Consider the following 14,650-nt stretch of genomic DNA (forward strand, 5'->3'; position numbering starts at 1 on the left):
CCGGTGGCACTGTTGCCGAGCAACCCACACCACTTGTGACATCACGCATGTATGTCTGGAATGAAAATAACTGAAAAGAGGACTTAGAATGGGAATTAAAGGCCGGTGCGTGTCTTAAATGACTTAAATTTTATTAAGTAATTGATTTTACGTAAAGAAGAATTATCATAAATTTTAGTCTGGAGTCGGACCCATGACCCTTGAGTCACCAGCCAGGCCCGCTATTGACTAGGCCATGTAGTGTTGACTTGGCTGAGGTACAAGGAGGTGATGTATGTGTGTAATGTTGGCTTAGTTTGCAGCTTAGTAATGTGGTAATTAGTGGAGTGAACTAGAGACATGCTAATTGGTGAGACACTTTAAATTAGAGTGACATTATGTGCATAAACTGTAGGGCGGAAGAATTCAAAGACAAGAATGTGGAAACTGCGTGGTGGTAATTGTGATAACTGTGTAAATGTGAGCAAAGAACAGTGACTGTGTGTGAAAAAAAAAAAAAAACCCGCTGAAGGGAGCCATTAATGCAGTTGCATCACACCTTTAAAAGTGGAGATTGAAGTGCCCCCCCCGGTGGGTGGGTGTCCCATTAGTGTAAAGGAGCACCAAAAGAGCGCTTCGGGTGTAGTTTCCTTGGAGGTCAGGACACAGTGTGGGTGGTTGTTGCTATGTGCAGGCTGGTGCCAGGGCGGGCGCCCGCAGGTGATCCATGCCAAGGTGCCCATCCTGCGGTTCCGCGACCGGTCCACGGGCGTTGAGGTGGACCTGAATGTGAACAACGTGGTAGGGTTGCGCAACACGCGGCTGCTGCAGTGTTATGCACAGCTGGACGCCCGTGTTTCTCCTCTGGTGTTGGCAGTCAAGGCGTGGGCCTCGAGCCGGGACATCAACCAGGCCAAGCATGGCACCCTATCCAGCTACTCCCTGACGCTCATGCTCATCCAGTACCTGCAGTGTGCGTCTAAGTCACCCGCTTCTCAGCATGCACCTATTACGGCCTCTCTTTGTGCCAGTTGCAAAAATCCACTTGGGAACTTGACTAATCTTTCTGGTCAATCCATGGAGATATGTACAGGTATATCACATAGATATTATTGGCATCCCCCTCTGGATTGAATAAAGTAAACTTTTTTTATTTTGTTTTTAAATCTTAATCCTGTTCTGGTTCTTTGCCATTCTGAGCAGATTAGCAAATGGAGGGGTCACCTTGGTGCAGTCATTGTGGCTCAGTTATTAGCAACCAATCGGGAGTGCAGATTTTGTCAGTGACTGCAAAACTCATCTTTGTACCAAATATCAGAGGAAAAAAAGAAGCCTTTTGTTGATTGTAAACATTATTTACCAACATACTTTAAGGTTTAATGGAAACTCGTATGGGAAGGGAGTTTCATTCTGCAAGAAAGAAGCATCTGCCAAAATGTAAAAAATATGGACATTTCAACGCTGATACAGGTGCCTTGTTCACAGTGAAATGCAAACAGGTGGGCCATGGCTTATGTAGTAAAAACTTGGTGTACAGAGTGTATGCAAATCTTAGAGATGACAAGTGAAGCAATAAACAGGATGCCAGCCAATCTACCTGAGATATTTATACGTTCTGTGCATCACATCTTCCTACATGAACGATGGCCCATCTGTTTTCATCTCGTGTGAACAAGGCATTTGTAGCGGTGCTGAAATGTCAATATTTTTTGCATTTTTTTTTTCTTCAGTGGCCTTGGTCAGTTCTTATTTCTTCACATACAGAATTCTCCACCAATGTATTCTGTGCATGTTGCACATTGATTGTGTGACACCATGAGATTTTTTTCTCCTCAGGCCAAAAGCATGTCGTTGGCAAAGCCACAAAACTGTGGCTCAATACAGATGAACATAATATACAGCACACTAACTTATGAATACGGTTTATTTCATGTTTGTTCAATACATGGGGAGATGGAAGAAAAAAGCTGCTGAACAGCATCTTGACAAGCTCCCACCCCCCTTGTTTACCTAGGCAACAGCAGCTCATACAATATACATATACAGATCAGCATACACACACAAAAAAAAACACGCTTTTATGAATATTTTATATATCAATAAAAAAGGTGAAAGACAATTTCCTTGAAATGTACAAGTAGGAAACGCAGTGTAAGTATACATGATTGAAAATACTTCAAAGATTTGAAAGAACAGCAGTTATAAAACCAAACAGAAGAATTAACAGGTACACAAAGCATAAAGATCTATCCTGAGAAAAAAATTTTCATAAAAGGTAGTGCAGAGAGTACATTTGTAGCATTTGAGAAAAAAAAAAAATGAAGGGATTACTTTTTCTCAATGCTATTTCTAAACAACTAAAGGAATAAATCTCTGAATTCTGTTTTTGAAATGGTCATTAGATAGTTTCTTTGAGAAAAAAATAATTTAATACACTTAGTACTGTGTGTCGTAACATTTGTTCATCGTAGTCAGTGCGGTTACGATGGACTTCCCAGTGCTCAGGATGTCTAGTTGTGTAACAATGGTTATTCGTTTGCAAGTTTGCCAGATTAGTTCGAGATTAATGCCTTGTTTCTTTTCATCCCTTAACTTTTTACAAAGGTGATAGTTATACAAGTTTTCTCTGTTAATTGGTCTAAGCTTTCTAAGCAAGCTGTCTGCTGAGTGGTCTAGTGAAGAATTCGCAATAATCCGGATTACTTTATTTTGCATTACCGTCAGTTTCCTGACGTTTGTTGAGATTGTCGTGCCCCACACTAAAAAGCAGTAATTTATGCGCGATAAAAACAGCGAATGATAAATTAGCAGTCTTGTGCTTACAGGAAATGCATTTGATGATGCATTTCATTATGTGGATTTATGCGAGCTACCGTATTTACACGGATGTGAGTCGACCCCCCCACTTCACATTCTAAAAAAAAAAAAAAAAACTTGGGGGGTTGTTTAAATTTGGCCTTTAATAATAGAACGCAATAGCATTATCCTGCCGCGCGTGGGCGGGCCCGTGTGCGCATTCTAAAACGGAAATGTATTAATCACTGGACTACTCGTCCACACTTGTGTCATCGTCCTCACTAGCACTACTGTTGTGATTGCTGCTGTGGACCCACAGCACGTCATTCTAACGTCGCCGTGCAGTGAAATCCCGGACTTCGCAAACAGTCACATCACAACATCACGTGGGACAGCTGAAAATTTTGCCTCGCTGCAGCTGCCACACCTGTATCACCCGTTGCGAACGTCGAACTTGTAGCCCTGCGCGCAGTTGTTCGTTTCTTTGGCGTAAAGAATGACAGCCATCTTGAATGCAGCTGTGAATGAGTGCCGGTTGTTTACCAGACCCGGAGCACAAATGACAACTGACGAAGCACTGCATTCAAACTTGTGAAACGTTGCCGGCAGTGGTCAAATGCGCCAGAGCTGAAGAGAAACTACGCGTGAGCGTCGTCGGCTCTTCTGCGGGCTACCAGTACTCTCCAGCGCCGCTGCCGTTTGGAGTGGCGGTGCCGCCACGATTGGAACAGGGGCCCTTCCATCAACTATTGATGCCCCCTTGAGCGCTGAATGCGCAGTTGAAAGTAAAAAGAAAGAGTAGAAAGCGAATGCGCTATCGGGCCGCTGCTGCTTGTCAGCAGCTACAATCTGCAGCCACGTGTGGGGAGTGGGGGGGTGCCGGTTTGCTGCTTATCAATAGCCACCATCGGCCACCGGGAGGGGACGCCGGTTCTGCGCAGTGACTTGACAGCTGCTCAAGGCACCAAAAGCGATGCGATGGAGCCACGCAGCATGAATGCCACCACACGGTAGCACGCCTGATATCTCATTTGTCTCATCTTTATATTGTCATTCTTTGGTTTTGATTATAAGTAGACTCCCCCACTTTGGATTTTCAAATTTTGAAAAATGGGCTGACTTACAGTCATGTAAATACGGTACTGTTGAGAGCATAAGTGGCATGTGTGACTCGCTGTTTTGAACCGCAATTAAGTCGAATGAACTCATGCGTGATTGGTATATACCACTTTTGCCCCTGTCAGACAGGTGTCCTGCCTTTTTTTGGCAGTGTAAAAGAAATGCACATATTTTGGTGGTGGTCTACTTGGTGAGATAAACATATAGGTGGCTAGCGGTGAAGCATGAATTGGGAATGGCATCACTTAGACTCTGAGAAAAGAGGTGGTCCCTGCTGATATGACGCCTGCCTTGCCATGCAGGTGGCACTGAGCCAGCCGTGCTTCCCTCCCTGCAGAAGATGCATCCCGTAAGTGGATTCGGCCTCTCTTCCAGGGTAGCTTACCTCAAGCACTTGTTGCAACCACGGCAGCTGTCTGTGCTGAGTGGTTGCTGCAGCAGCTGGCGTGGTGGTTCTGTTGTGTTGGCCACTGCATTGGGCCACCTTTAGAGTAACTGGAGCACAGTCATGCACCATCCATAGCAGGGGCATTATATATGAAGTTGCACCTCTTGCCATCAGCACTGGCTGTGGTGGCTTAGTGGTACAGCAGAATCCCCCTGTAGTCAAGTTGCTCAGACCAGGCAACACGTGCCTTTACTGTATCAGTGTCATTATTATATTCATAGTTAGCGCTCATTGCGTGGTTCTGAGGATGCTGTCTGATAATTTGACTACGTACTAAAACGTAATGTTGCTTTAGAAAAATACATGGAAGCACCTTTCATCCTGCTCTTATTATCCTGTTATGTGCTGGCAATTTATTTTCAGTTGTCACATTTTGTTACAGTTTCGATTTTATCCAAATCTTGTGGGAGCACTACATTTGTACAATTATAATGCGGCCACGAATAAGGCACGAGGGAGGGAGGGTTTGATTCTATGTGAAAGCCAAAGCTTTCCATGAACACGATGCCTCTTCGGCGACATCACTGAGGCAAAATGCGCACGACTGCATTGCGCGCATCAAAAGAGCCCATGCAGCACCGCCGGGCCTTTGCTCCTTATCACAGCCGCTTTGTCCTTCGCTCTGCTACCCAGTGCTGCATAGCTTCGCCCTTGTACAGCACTAGCGCTAAGAGTAAGGTGGGCGGTGTCGCGAGGCGAACACGAAGAGCAGTCGCCCACACGCTTTCATCACCACCATGCAAATGTTGTATAGAAAACAGATTTAAAGGAACAAAGGGCAAATGCCACAGCTAGGCTTGAGGGAAAGAAAAAATGCAACAAGTGGCTAAAAAGCGGGCGCCAAAGCCATAAAACACTGCTGGCACTCTTGGAGAAGGGACGCCTTCGCAAGCTATGACCATCTGAATGGGGGAGGCGGGTCTCAAAACTATTGTTTCTTTTTATTTATGGTAGGATTTTTATTAAAATCACAAAGTTCTTTTAACATGAAATCCAAATATGCTATTAGAGTTTGCATAGCACAATTAGAATTTGGGTATAGCAGCTCTGATTTTAATTGGGCTCTTCGTTACCAGCTACTATTAGTAAAAAATGTTTATAAATTATTTGAAATACTTGCACAACTGAATCACCCAAGATGCACTTTGTGTGGTGGGGCTGTCTTTACACTTGCCTCTGCGGAACTACATTGGAAAAAAATTCTCTGAACAGAACAGCAGAATGTACGAAACGGGTTGGCTGGCAGTTAAGTAAACCAGCTAATTAAATTTTACGTATACAGTAGAACCCCGCTGTTACGTTCCTCACTGCTGCGTTTTCCCGGCTGTTACGTCGTTTTCATCCGGTCCCGGCATAGCTCCCATAGGATCCAATGTATTGGGTACCCCGCTGTTAAGTTGTAGCTGTGACAACGTTTCCGCATGATACGTCGCAACCTGGCACACCGAACCCGGCCGGGCAACACGCGCCAACCGCCATTTTGACGAGTCTTGGCCAGGCTTGGCTACGGAATTGGCTACAAGACCATGGCCTCCGAGATCACGCCCTTGCACGCGTGTGGGTAATCTCGGAGGCCATAAAAAGCCGCACGCGAGTTGGAGAGATTGCCACTAGATGGCCACTGCCTCGTCAGCCGAAGCGAGTAAAACCCGCAGGCCCGCAGCAATCCAGTCTTTCTTGTTTGTGCGGTTCAACCCATCCGAGTCGTCCGTGTCCTTCCATCAACAGCTACGCTGCCTACGCCTCGTCGGGCCTCGCTAACACCGCGAGCGATTTGTCGTCCTTTGATGGCGTCGCGCAAGCGCAAGGCGCTTTCCCTCGAGGAAAAGCTGGATGTTCTCAACGCAGTCGACAGGCAGCCAGCGCGGAAAAGAGTCGACATCGCCAAGGATATTGGTCTGCCACCCTCGACGCTTAACAGCATCGTCTCGAAGCGTGCCGAGATACAAGGGAATGCCGCGCTCTTCGGCCCGAAAGCTAAGCAGGCTCGTGGTGCCAAGTATGGAAACCTCGACGAGTCGCTTCTTACTTGGTTTAAACAAGCTCGCGCTGCCGGTGTTAACTTCGACGGCAGCATTTTGCGCGAGAAGGCGATGGAAATAGCCGACCGACTGGGCATCAGTGACTTTGCGGCGTCAAATGGCTGGATCGACCGTTTCCGGAAGAGGCACGGCATCGCGTATAAGACGGTATCCGGGGAAGTAGCAAGTGTAAACTTGGAAACAGTCGACGATTGGAAGGCCACACTATCTGCCATAATTGAGGGGTATGAGCCTCGTGACATTTACAATGCCGACGAAACGGGACTTTTCTTTCGGGTGCAGCCATCCAAGTCGTCAAGCCTGAAGGCCGAAGCATGCCACGGAGGCAAATGCAGCAAAGAACGATTGACGGTGCTCCTTTGCTGCAACATGGATGGCTCGGACAAGCTGAAGCCATGGGTAATCGGAAAATACCGAAACCCACGGTGCTTAAAGAACATTCGCCTGCTGCCATGTCACTATAGAAGCAACAGTCGTGCATGGATGACGGGTTCTTTGTTCGAAGAATTTTTTCATTACTTCGACAACAAGATGGGCTCCCAGTGCAGGAGTGTTGTCCTTTTTCTGGACAGTTGTGCTGCCTACCCGAGAGACCCGTCGTTTCTTCGGAACGTTAAGCTTGTTTTTTTTCCTGCAAACACTACAAGCCACTTGCAGCCGTTGGATGCCGGCATCATAAAGAACTTAAAGCACTCGTACAGGAAGTCCATCGTAAAGCGCTGTCTGGCGCGTATTGATCGCGGACAGCAGCCTACGATCGTTTCAATACTGGACGCCATGCACTACGTCGCTTCAGCGTGGACTGCAGTGAGCGCGTCAACTGCACAGCACTGCTTCGCGCGGTGTGGCTTTCGCATGGACGGCGGAGAGGAAACTGCCACGGAAGCTGAAGAGACGGAAGAAGCCTCTCATGATCAAGAGCTGAGTGAAGCTTTGAATGCGCTGAGTGCCACGGGAGTCACGTATGACGACTACGTCGCCGTGGATGCTGCTGTCACGACGTCCGAGTGTCAGAGTATTGCCGAGATCGTTGCAGACTCGGTCGTGAGTGAAGCCTCAGACTGTGATGACGACGAGAAGCACGAGCCGCATGATTCCGGGGAGTTGGCGGACCCGAGCTTTGGAGAAGCCGTCGCGGCTCTAGACCTCCTCTGCAGGTACGTCGCACCTCAAAGCGACGCTGAGAGTAATGAGGCTTTCCAGGCCATCGAGAAACGCGTGGTGTTTTCCAGCGAGCGGAAAAAACGGCAATCGACCATTCTCGATTTTTTTAAGACCTAAGCTCACTTGATGTCGAAATAACTTGTTTCAAGGCAAAGCTGCACAGTTTTCATTAATTTTCGGACCTTTCCTCACTGTTGCGTTTTCCCAGCTGTTAGGTTTTTTTTCACGGTCTGGTGAAAAACGTATGAACGGGGTTCCACTGTAATGTAAAAGCTAGTAAAAATAGCATCCACTGCACAACTCTACTCTTCCCGAATAAATTTATACCAAGCTCAGTTCAACTGCTCGAGGCAAACCTCAGAAAAAGCCCGTAAGACAGGGACAGTACAATTGAACCCACATATATTGAACTCGCAAAAAAAAAGTATGAGTTCGACATAACATGTAATTCAATATAAAAGTAGCAGTAAATTTAACAACAGACAAACATATTGAGATGGAAAAAAATGTATTTCTTTGATAGCCACCTACTGCTTGCACATTACAGAGTGAAATAGTCGGGAGTTTTGTTATGTTTATCTTCATTGCCTCAGTGAGAACACATTTTTTAGTGTTATCGATGGACTCCAGACAGGTGCGACCGCAGCCTTCTGTCGATGTGCAATAGCAACGAACCATGCTATACACATGGAGCATGTCAAGGCACTTAGGCACAGGTTCTCTCAAGTCATCAGAATTTGCATCAGTACTGTCCCAGTTATCAGCAGCATCAGTTAGTGTCTCCATCTGCAAGCTCTCCCATGGTCTCAACGTAGTTGTCCACGGAGGCGAAGTCTCCTACAGCTGCCCCATCACAAATACAGTAGACTCTCATTAATTCGCGACATTTGCGCTCGGGCCGTTGAGTATAATCCATGCTTGGTACCCAAGTGCGCTGTCTCTGGCAAGGAGTTTAAGACTGCTCGGCCGCTGCTCCAATATGTATTGATCGGTACTTGTGGGTTGGAGCTGCCGTTGATCAACCAATGCAGCATTCTAATTTTTTTTCTATTTCCCAAAGTTGGGGGTAGACGTGCACGACCCATCAACCATTGTGCGAGTGGATGCGGCATATTATGCTTTTGTCTGCACGTAGTATTAGAAAATTTCGATCTAAATGCAAATGTTCGATCACCTTTCAGACGCCCATAGGGTCCAATGATTTCGGTCTATTTTGTAGAGAATGCCCCAAAATTTATTGACGCAAGCCAGCGGTCACATCGCAGAGTACCTTCGTCCCGCTTTTACCAATCTGCGCGGCACAAAATGACACAGCCAGTCTAGAAGGGAGCGAACGCTCTTCGCGAGCGCACGGCCGTGAAAACGAGATAATTTTGAGTTGAGTTGATCAGATGGCGCCAGGGGTAAAATAAAAACGTTTCGTTTCGCATGCCATAGATGGCGCTGTCGTGGTTTCTTCTGCGGATATTACCCCGTGCTTTCGTCCTTCTTTCTCTTTTTCTCTTTGCGAATGTTGCATCGTATTTGCCAAGCTCACCTTGTTAGGCCTGCAGCACCTACAGTCAGTCAGGCCTTGCTAATCGTAGACGCAGACGTGGTGTGTGCAAGCAAGTGTGCCGCTAACTCTACTGGCTAACGTGTTGAGGCCTGCTGGCTTCGATACACTAGGCTCTGAAACTGCCGAAGCTGCACCGGACTACGCGAGCACCGTGCACCAGCACGAAGCTTCCGTGCCGACACCGGGTCGAGGGATGGATGCCCTTGACCTGCTGCGCCAGTTTACCGGAACACACGAGTGGACCGAAGGCACGGTGGCCGCACTTACAGACTTATGAAAAATCCGTGCGGCCATTGCTTACGAAGCGCATGCAAGCAAAGATTACTGACTTTTTTGCTGGTAAATAAATTTGTATTCTTCGGGGCCCTTCTTGTTGCGGTAATAATTTGTTTCTTTTTATAAGCACTAGCGGTGTTGGTCGTTTCCGCTGGCCGCAGTTTATTTTTCGGCGTATTTATGCCTCACAAATATGATGCCACGGCAGCTTTCTGGATGCTGCTACACCATATAATCGATTGTATCGAATTAAGTGACCGAGAAATGCATCACTCAATTACACAAAGTTCCTGATTTAACGAAATATTTTGTGGCTCCCCGAAATTTCGTTAAATCGAGTTTTAACTGTAAAACATGCATGTTGCTCAAGGCTGTTTATTTTTTTGTGATAGCTCGTTTGTCTTCACATGCATGTTGCTTTGTAATCTACTTCCGCTGGAAATGTTGGTACTACCTAAGCTGTGCACATCTCTGTTTTTGTTGACAGTGCTTTCTTGCTGAGTTATTTTCAACTCTGAGTTGTTGTCTTGAAGTGCTATTATTTTAAAGTTATGTTTGCCTTTTGTACTATTTGTTCACTCACAGCTACCCCAAGACCTTGCATATAGTTGGCAGTACAGTTGAGCCCACTTATAATGGCTGCAGTTGTACAAATGATCGCTTATTACGAGCAAGGGTAGGGCTGCCATGAAAATATGTATTTGGGCTATGTCACTGGGTCTGAGATAAAATGAACCGCGACTGCAGCATTCGGTTACAATAAATGAGGAGGCGCTATAAACTCGACCTCACAGTCAGAAAATTCGCGTTTCCTGTCGTCGGAGCGGACACTGAAGAGCGCCTCCAAGCTCCTGTGACCCCCCACCCCCCTTCCTTCTTCCCCCCCAAATTTTTTTAAAGCCCCTCAAAAAACATTGCAAAAAATGGTATTGAACCACAGTTGACCGCCGGCCGAGCATACCCTCAACAGGCTAAAAGGTCAATCAGTGCATGCATACGTGCGAGCTGGGCAAAGCGTTCAAATTGAGGGCAGAATCTTGGCAAGTGTGAGACATGAGCAGCATTGAAAGTAAAACCACACTGCGCACAGTCAGTGATCAACCAGTGACAGCGATTTGGCAAGTTTGAATGCCAGTCACAAGGTATGCCAAAAGAATGCCAGTCACCTTGCTGTGACTCCTCGTCATGTGGCATGCATTGTTTGCCCAATCAATCTCAGCCTAATGCGCTCCTACTGAGTGTAGACAGTGCGCAGATAGCAGAGTCTGCTTCACTGTTCTGTGAGCACTAATTAGTGAAATCACAGTAGCTGGTGGATTTGTGGTGAAGTGCTAATGCTTGCCTGGTTTTTAGATAAATGATGCTCTATATGCATGCAAATGTTGCTTCAAGAACCCAGTAGCTATGGCAAGGTGTCAGTTTATTTGGAGCCCAGTGTGCTGCTTGAGTGTCTCACACAAGGGTGACACGCCCTGTGCGTTCTGCATGCACCAGAGGTGTGCAAATGCCCTAATTTTTACTTTTCCTCCCTCACTTTTGAAAACATGGCCCTCCCTCACCCTCGCCCTCACATCTTTGGCCCTTCCTCACCCTCACTAAAAGTCGTTCTAGAACTCGAGTTATTTTTTGTAGTCTGCAAGCTCTGGTGATATTACTTAGTAATAAACATATAAGACAAGCCCTCAGGCCACTGTTGGACGAAAGGCTAGATGCTTATATTGTGGTGTGTGTGTGTGTTGTTTGAGCCAATACTTGAGACAAAACCGAGAAAGCTACGAGTTGGTCCCCAAAATATCACTGCCTTTACTTCTGGCACGCACTGCATGCATACATGTGCCCTGCACTTAAACATTTCATTGTCTATATGCACTGCTAAAATGAGCTTGTTGTAGTGTCTGTGTACAAAAATGAATGTACGCCAATGATATTTAGAAAACAATGCACTAGCATTTACCACGACAGTTACAATAGGTGCTGAACACAGAATAGACTCAGAACACGCAATATTCGTAGGTCACTTAATTAACATTACCTGATGACACTGTGGTATCACTGGGACTATTCAATTTTGTTTTCAAACTACAGCGTGAGAGACTGGCAGTTTAACACGCGTGAACGCGGGTACGTGACAGAGACGATGGCATTGCAAGCGCAGCTCAAGAGCTTGGCAGTTCGTACAGGCAGGATGTTAGGATTTCTTCCAACTAATTGTTCGTCTGAGGGAAGTATATGCACCGACCTACTTTAAACGGGAGTGGCAATCCCTCTTCGTGATGCCCTCAGCCTTATTTCGTGTCTAGTGTTCTGTTGCTCTGTCTTTTTGCGATGTGTTTCGGGCGGGGCGTTTTCAAAAAGCTTTGTAAATATTTTAGTTAATATAAATAGAATATATTTTCAATGTAATAAATACCATGCTTAAAAAAGGATGTGGCATTGGCGTAGTGGTCAGAAGTAGTGGCCAGCAGAACTGATTGTTTAGTGCCGCCGCGGGTTTGGATCCCGCTCCAACCCTGCTATTAAGCTTTTTTTATTTCTTTAGTGGTTTCCTCGATGCGATGCCGGCTTTCCGCTGCTGTGAGGCTCTTATGTTGTCGCTAAAAAATAAAACATTATTCAGGCCGCTTGAAAATCAAACAGGTCGCTTAAATGCAGCATTTGAGCTGAATAATGGTAATCACAAACTCCCCGAGTCTGGAGTGAACGATTCCTGTGGTTGCCATTTTAGTCCCCTAGCTCTTCCACACCACCTAAAAGCGGTTGTCTGTCTGTCCTAAGCCTAGCTTCTAGGCGTGGGCTTGTGATGACGTTGTGACGTCATCACAAGCTGCCCACCGGATCGTGAGCAAACTGCTCACCGAAGCAGTTCAATTAATGATTAATCGCCAGAAATTCCTGAGGAACAACATGACCCTCACAAGCCACACCGAAGGCAGCACCTGCCATCGCAGGGCAGTGGTGCATAGCTTAACCACTGCACCTCTGCACCAGGAGCAGAAACAGGACTTCCAGGGATCGGTGAATGTAGAGAATGACCAATTCTACCAGAGTATAAGTCTAAAATGATGCAATAACATGTAAACTTGCATCATATGATATATCAAAGTAAGCCAGTTCAGGTCAGCACATGCATAGAAAGTCGAGATAAACCATGCAAAACCATGGCTAACAATGCTAGCGCATGACAATTCGTGGTTAAGCCCAAGCTAAAGTGCCCGTGATTTTTCTTGCTTGCACGTCTACGCATTACCCAAACGCTGAGTGTCAATTCCATGGCATGCCTGCAAGTAATTTGGTTCATAAAATCAGGCGCTCGATTACGTGGTCACACGTCTCAGCAGGTACAGAACCTAGACATGTTCCTCCTATTTGGAGAGCAGTACAACATTTTCTTTTTTTAGCACATCGTACAATGCAAGGTGGAGTGAACAATGATTCAGACCAAGGTGGTTAAGCTGCTACTTTATTTCCATGCTAATTAAAGCGGCGTTCAGACTACAGCCGCAACTACCATAAACGTCATAAGTATCGCATTCTGCATAACTGCTGTAGCTTTTGTTTATGCAACTAAAAGCTGCCTATGTTCACATGAGCCCTTTGGTAAGATACGCTTTTTACGACCGCCCAATCACCGCTCTCGAAAAGCTGCGCTCCGCATTTTTCAACATGACGCCGGTTAGCAAGTGGTTGTTAGCGGAGGTCGAGGCACTTCAAGCTCAAAATGAGGTCATCATCATCTGTGCACTTAACCGACGCAGATGGAGGAGTCACAGAACAATGTGGGTGTATTAAATCTTCCTTGATAGAGCCGTTGAGAGAGATTTCCACAATCCTTTTGTGAAGCTGAGGACTGGCGACACTGCGCTGTTCTACAACTACGTGCGGATGTCACCACAGCGCTTCGACTTCCTCGAAAGAAAGTCTAAGAAACGCCATTGCGAGAATCTCTATAACGCTGAAGTAAACATTAACTGGAGGTTTCTATGTCTTTTTCTCTGCTTCAGATGGTAGATGCGGATGCAAGGGAGCTGTGCGGAGGCGTGTTGGCGAAGTCTGTTTTTTTTTTTTTTTTTGCAGACAGAAAGCTACTCTATCATGCATAATAAGAGGTTTCGTCTTCTAGTCACAACGATGCATATTTTAAAGACAGTGTCATACGCTTCCAAGTTCGTATAAAATGCATATTTGGAGTGTCCGGGGGGTGCAATACACTCTTGATATAGGGAATTCACACTGCTTTTCTATTTTCTTAATGCTTTATGTATAGCATTCTGATTTTGCTATGAAAACTAGTGCACAAATAGACGCTTTTGCAAAGGTAGGCACTCATTTTTCTTTTGTCAGAAGTAACATTGCCGTTTATCATGCCTCCTGCTCATAATGCAGTCCATGAAAATGAACTGGTGCCACTTAATAAAAGCACATTTTGCACAGCAGCTGTGAACAGTTGTCTGCATGTAATGTTGTAAACAAAAGCCAGCGAAAACCTATATTGTCTTTTTATATTCCAGTTTCTTGGCAAGCGGGAACAGCTACCAGTTCCTGGCATACAGCTTCAGGGTCGGAAAATCAACTATCTTGCAACTGGTTTCTCAAGTGCGCATTGCTAAAGTATGGAAGGTTCTACAACCAAGGGCCCTGAGGCGGCCAGATCATAGGCAACTTAAGGCCATTGCTAATGAGTTTATGTGGAAATGGAACCTTCCAAATTGTGTTGGTTCTATCGATGGTAAGCACATTAATTTGGATGCACTGCCAAACTCTGGTTTTGTGTTTTAACTATGAGTGCAGCTTTAGTATGAACCTCATGGCATCCTGTGATGTGGGCTACAGGTTTACAAGTTTCCATAGGGGCTTTTGATAGTGAAACAGATGGTGTTTTTTCATCGTGCGGGCTTAGAGAAACCGTTGAATATGCACAGGAAACATTCCCATCTCCCATGGCCCTGCCCAATAGTGGCCCTGTGCTCCCATTTGTGATGGTAAACCAAACACGCCAAAAAGAGAACCGCATGAGTCTGCTGCCAGAGAATGTGTTTGCAGTCTCGGGTGCTTGCGTTTGCGCAATTACCTGATGCAGGAGGGGAGGCTGCCAAATGGCTATTGTCCACCACAGTTTGGAGACAGTACACACAGTGCAGGTGTACTTATCACAGGCAAATGGAGGAACAGCATGGAGTCCTTGGCACAGATGAATAGGCAAACTCTAATGCTTATGCTGGGAGAGTATCTGAAGTGAGAGACTGCTTTGCTACCTATTTTCATGGTCTA

General features: G+C 46.0%; 1 protein-coding gene across 2 annotated transcripts in view; it reads left to right on the top strand.

The window, feature by feature from the left end:
- Positions 1–14,650, top strand: part of LOC144122209 (poly(A) RNA polymerase GLD2-like) — a 93,070-nt gene that overhangs the window by 47,580 nt on the left and 30,840 nt on the right. For both annotated transcript variants that reach the window (XM_077655793.1, XM_077655792.1), the window contains exons 7-8: positions 674–952; positions 4,197–4,243. In XM_077655793.1, the coding sequence (XP_077511919.1) occupies positions 674–952; positions 4,197–4,243 (326 nt within the window). The remainder of the gene's footprint in view (positions 1–673; positions 953–4,196; positions 4,244–14,650) is intronic.

Source organism: Amblyomma americanum, chromosome 2 (genome assembly GCF_052857255.1).
Source record: "Amblyomma americanum isolate KBUSLIRL-KWMA chromosome 2, ASM5285725v1, whole genome shotgun sequence".
Lineage (NCBI taxonomy): Eukaryota > Metazoa > Arthropoda > Arachnida > Ixodida > Ixodidae > Amblyomma > Amblyomma americanum.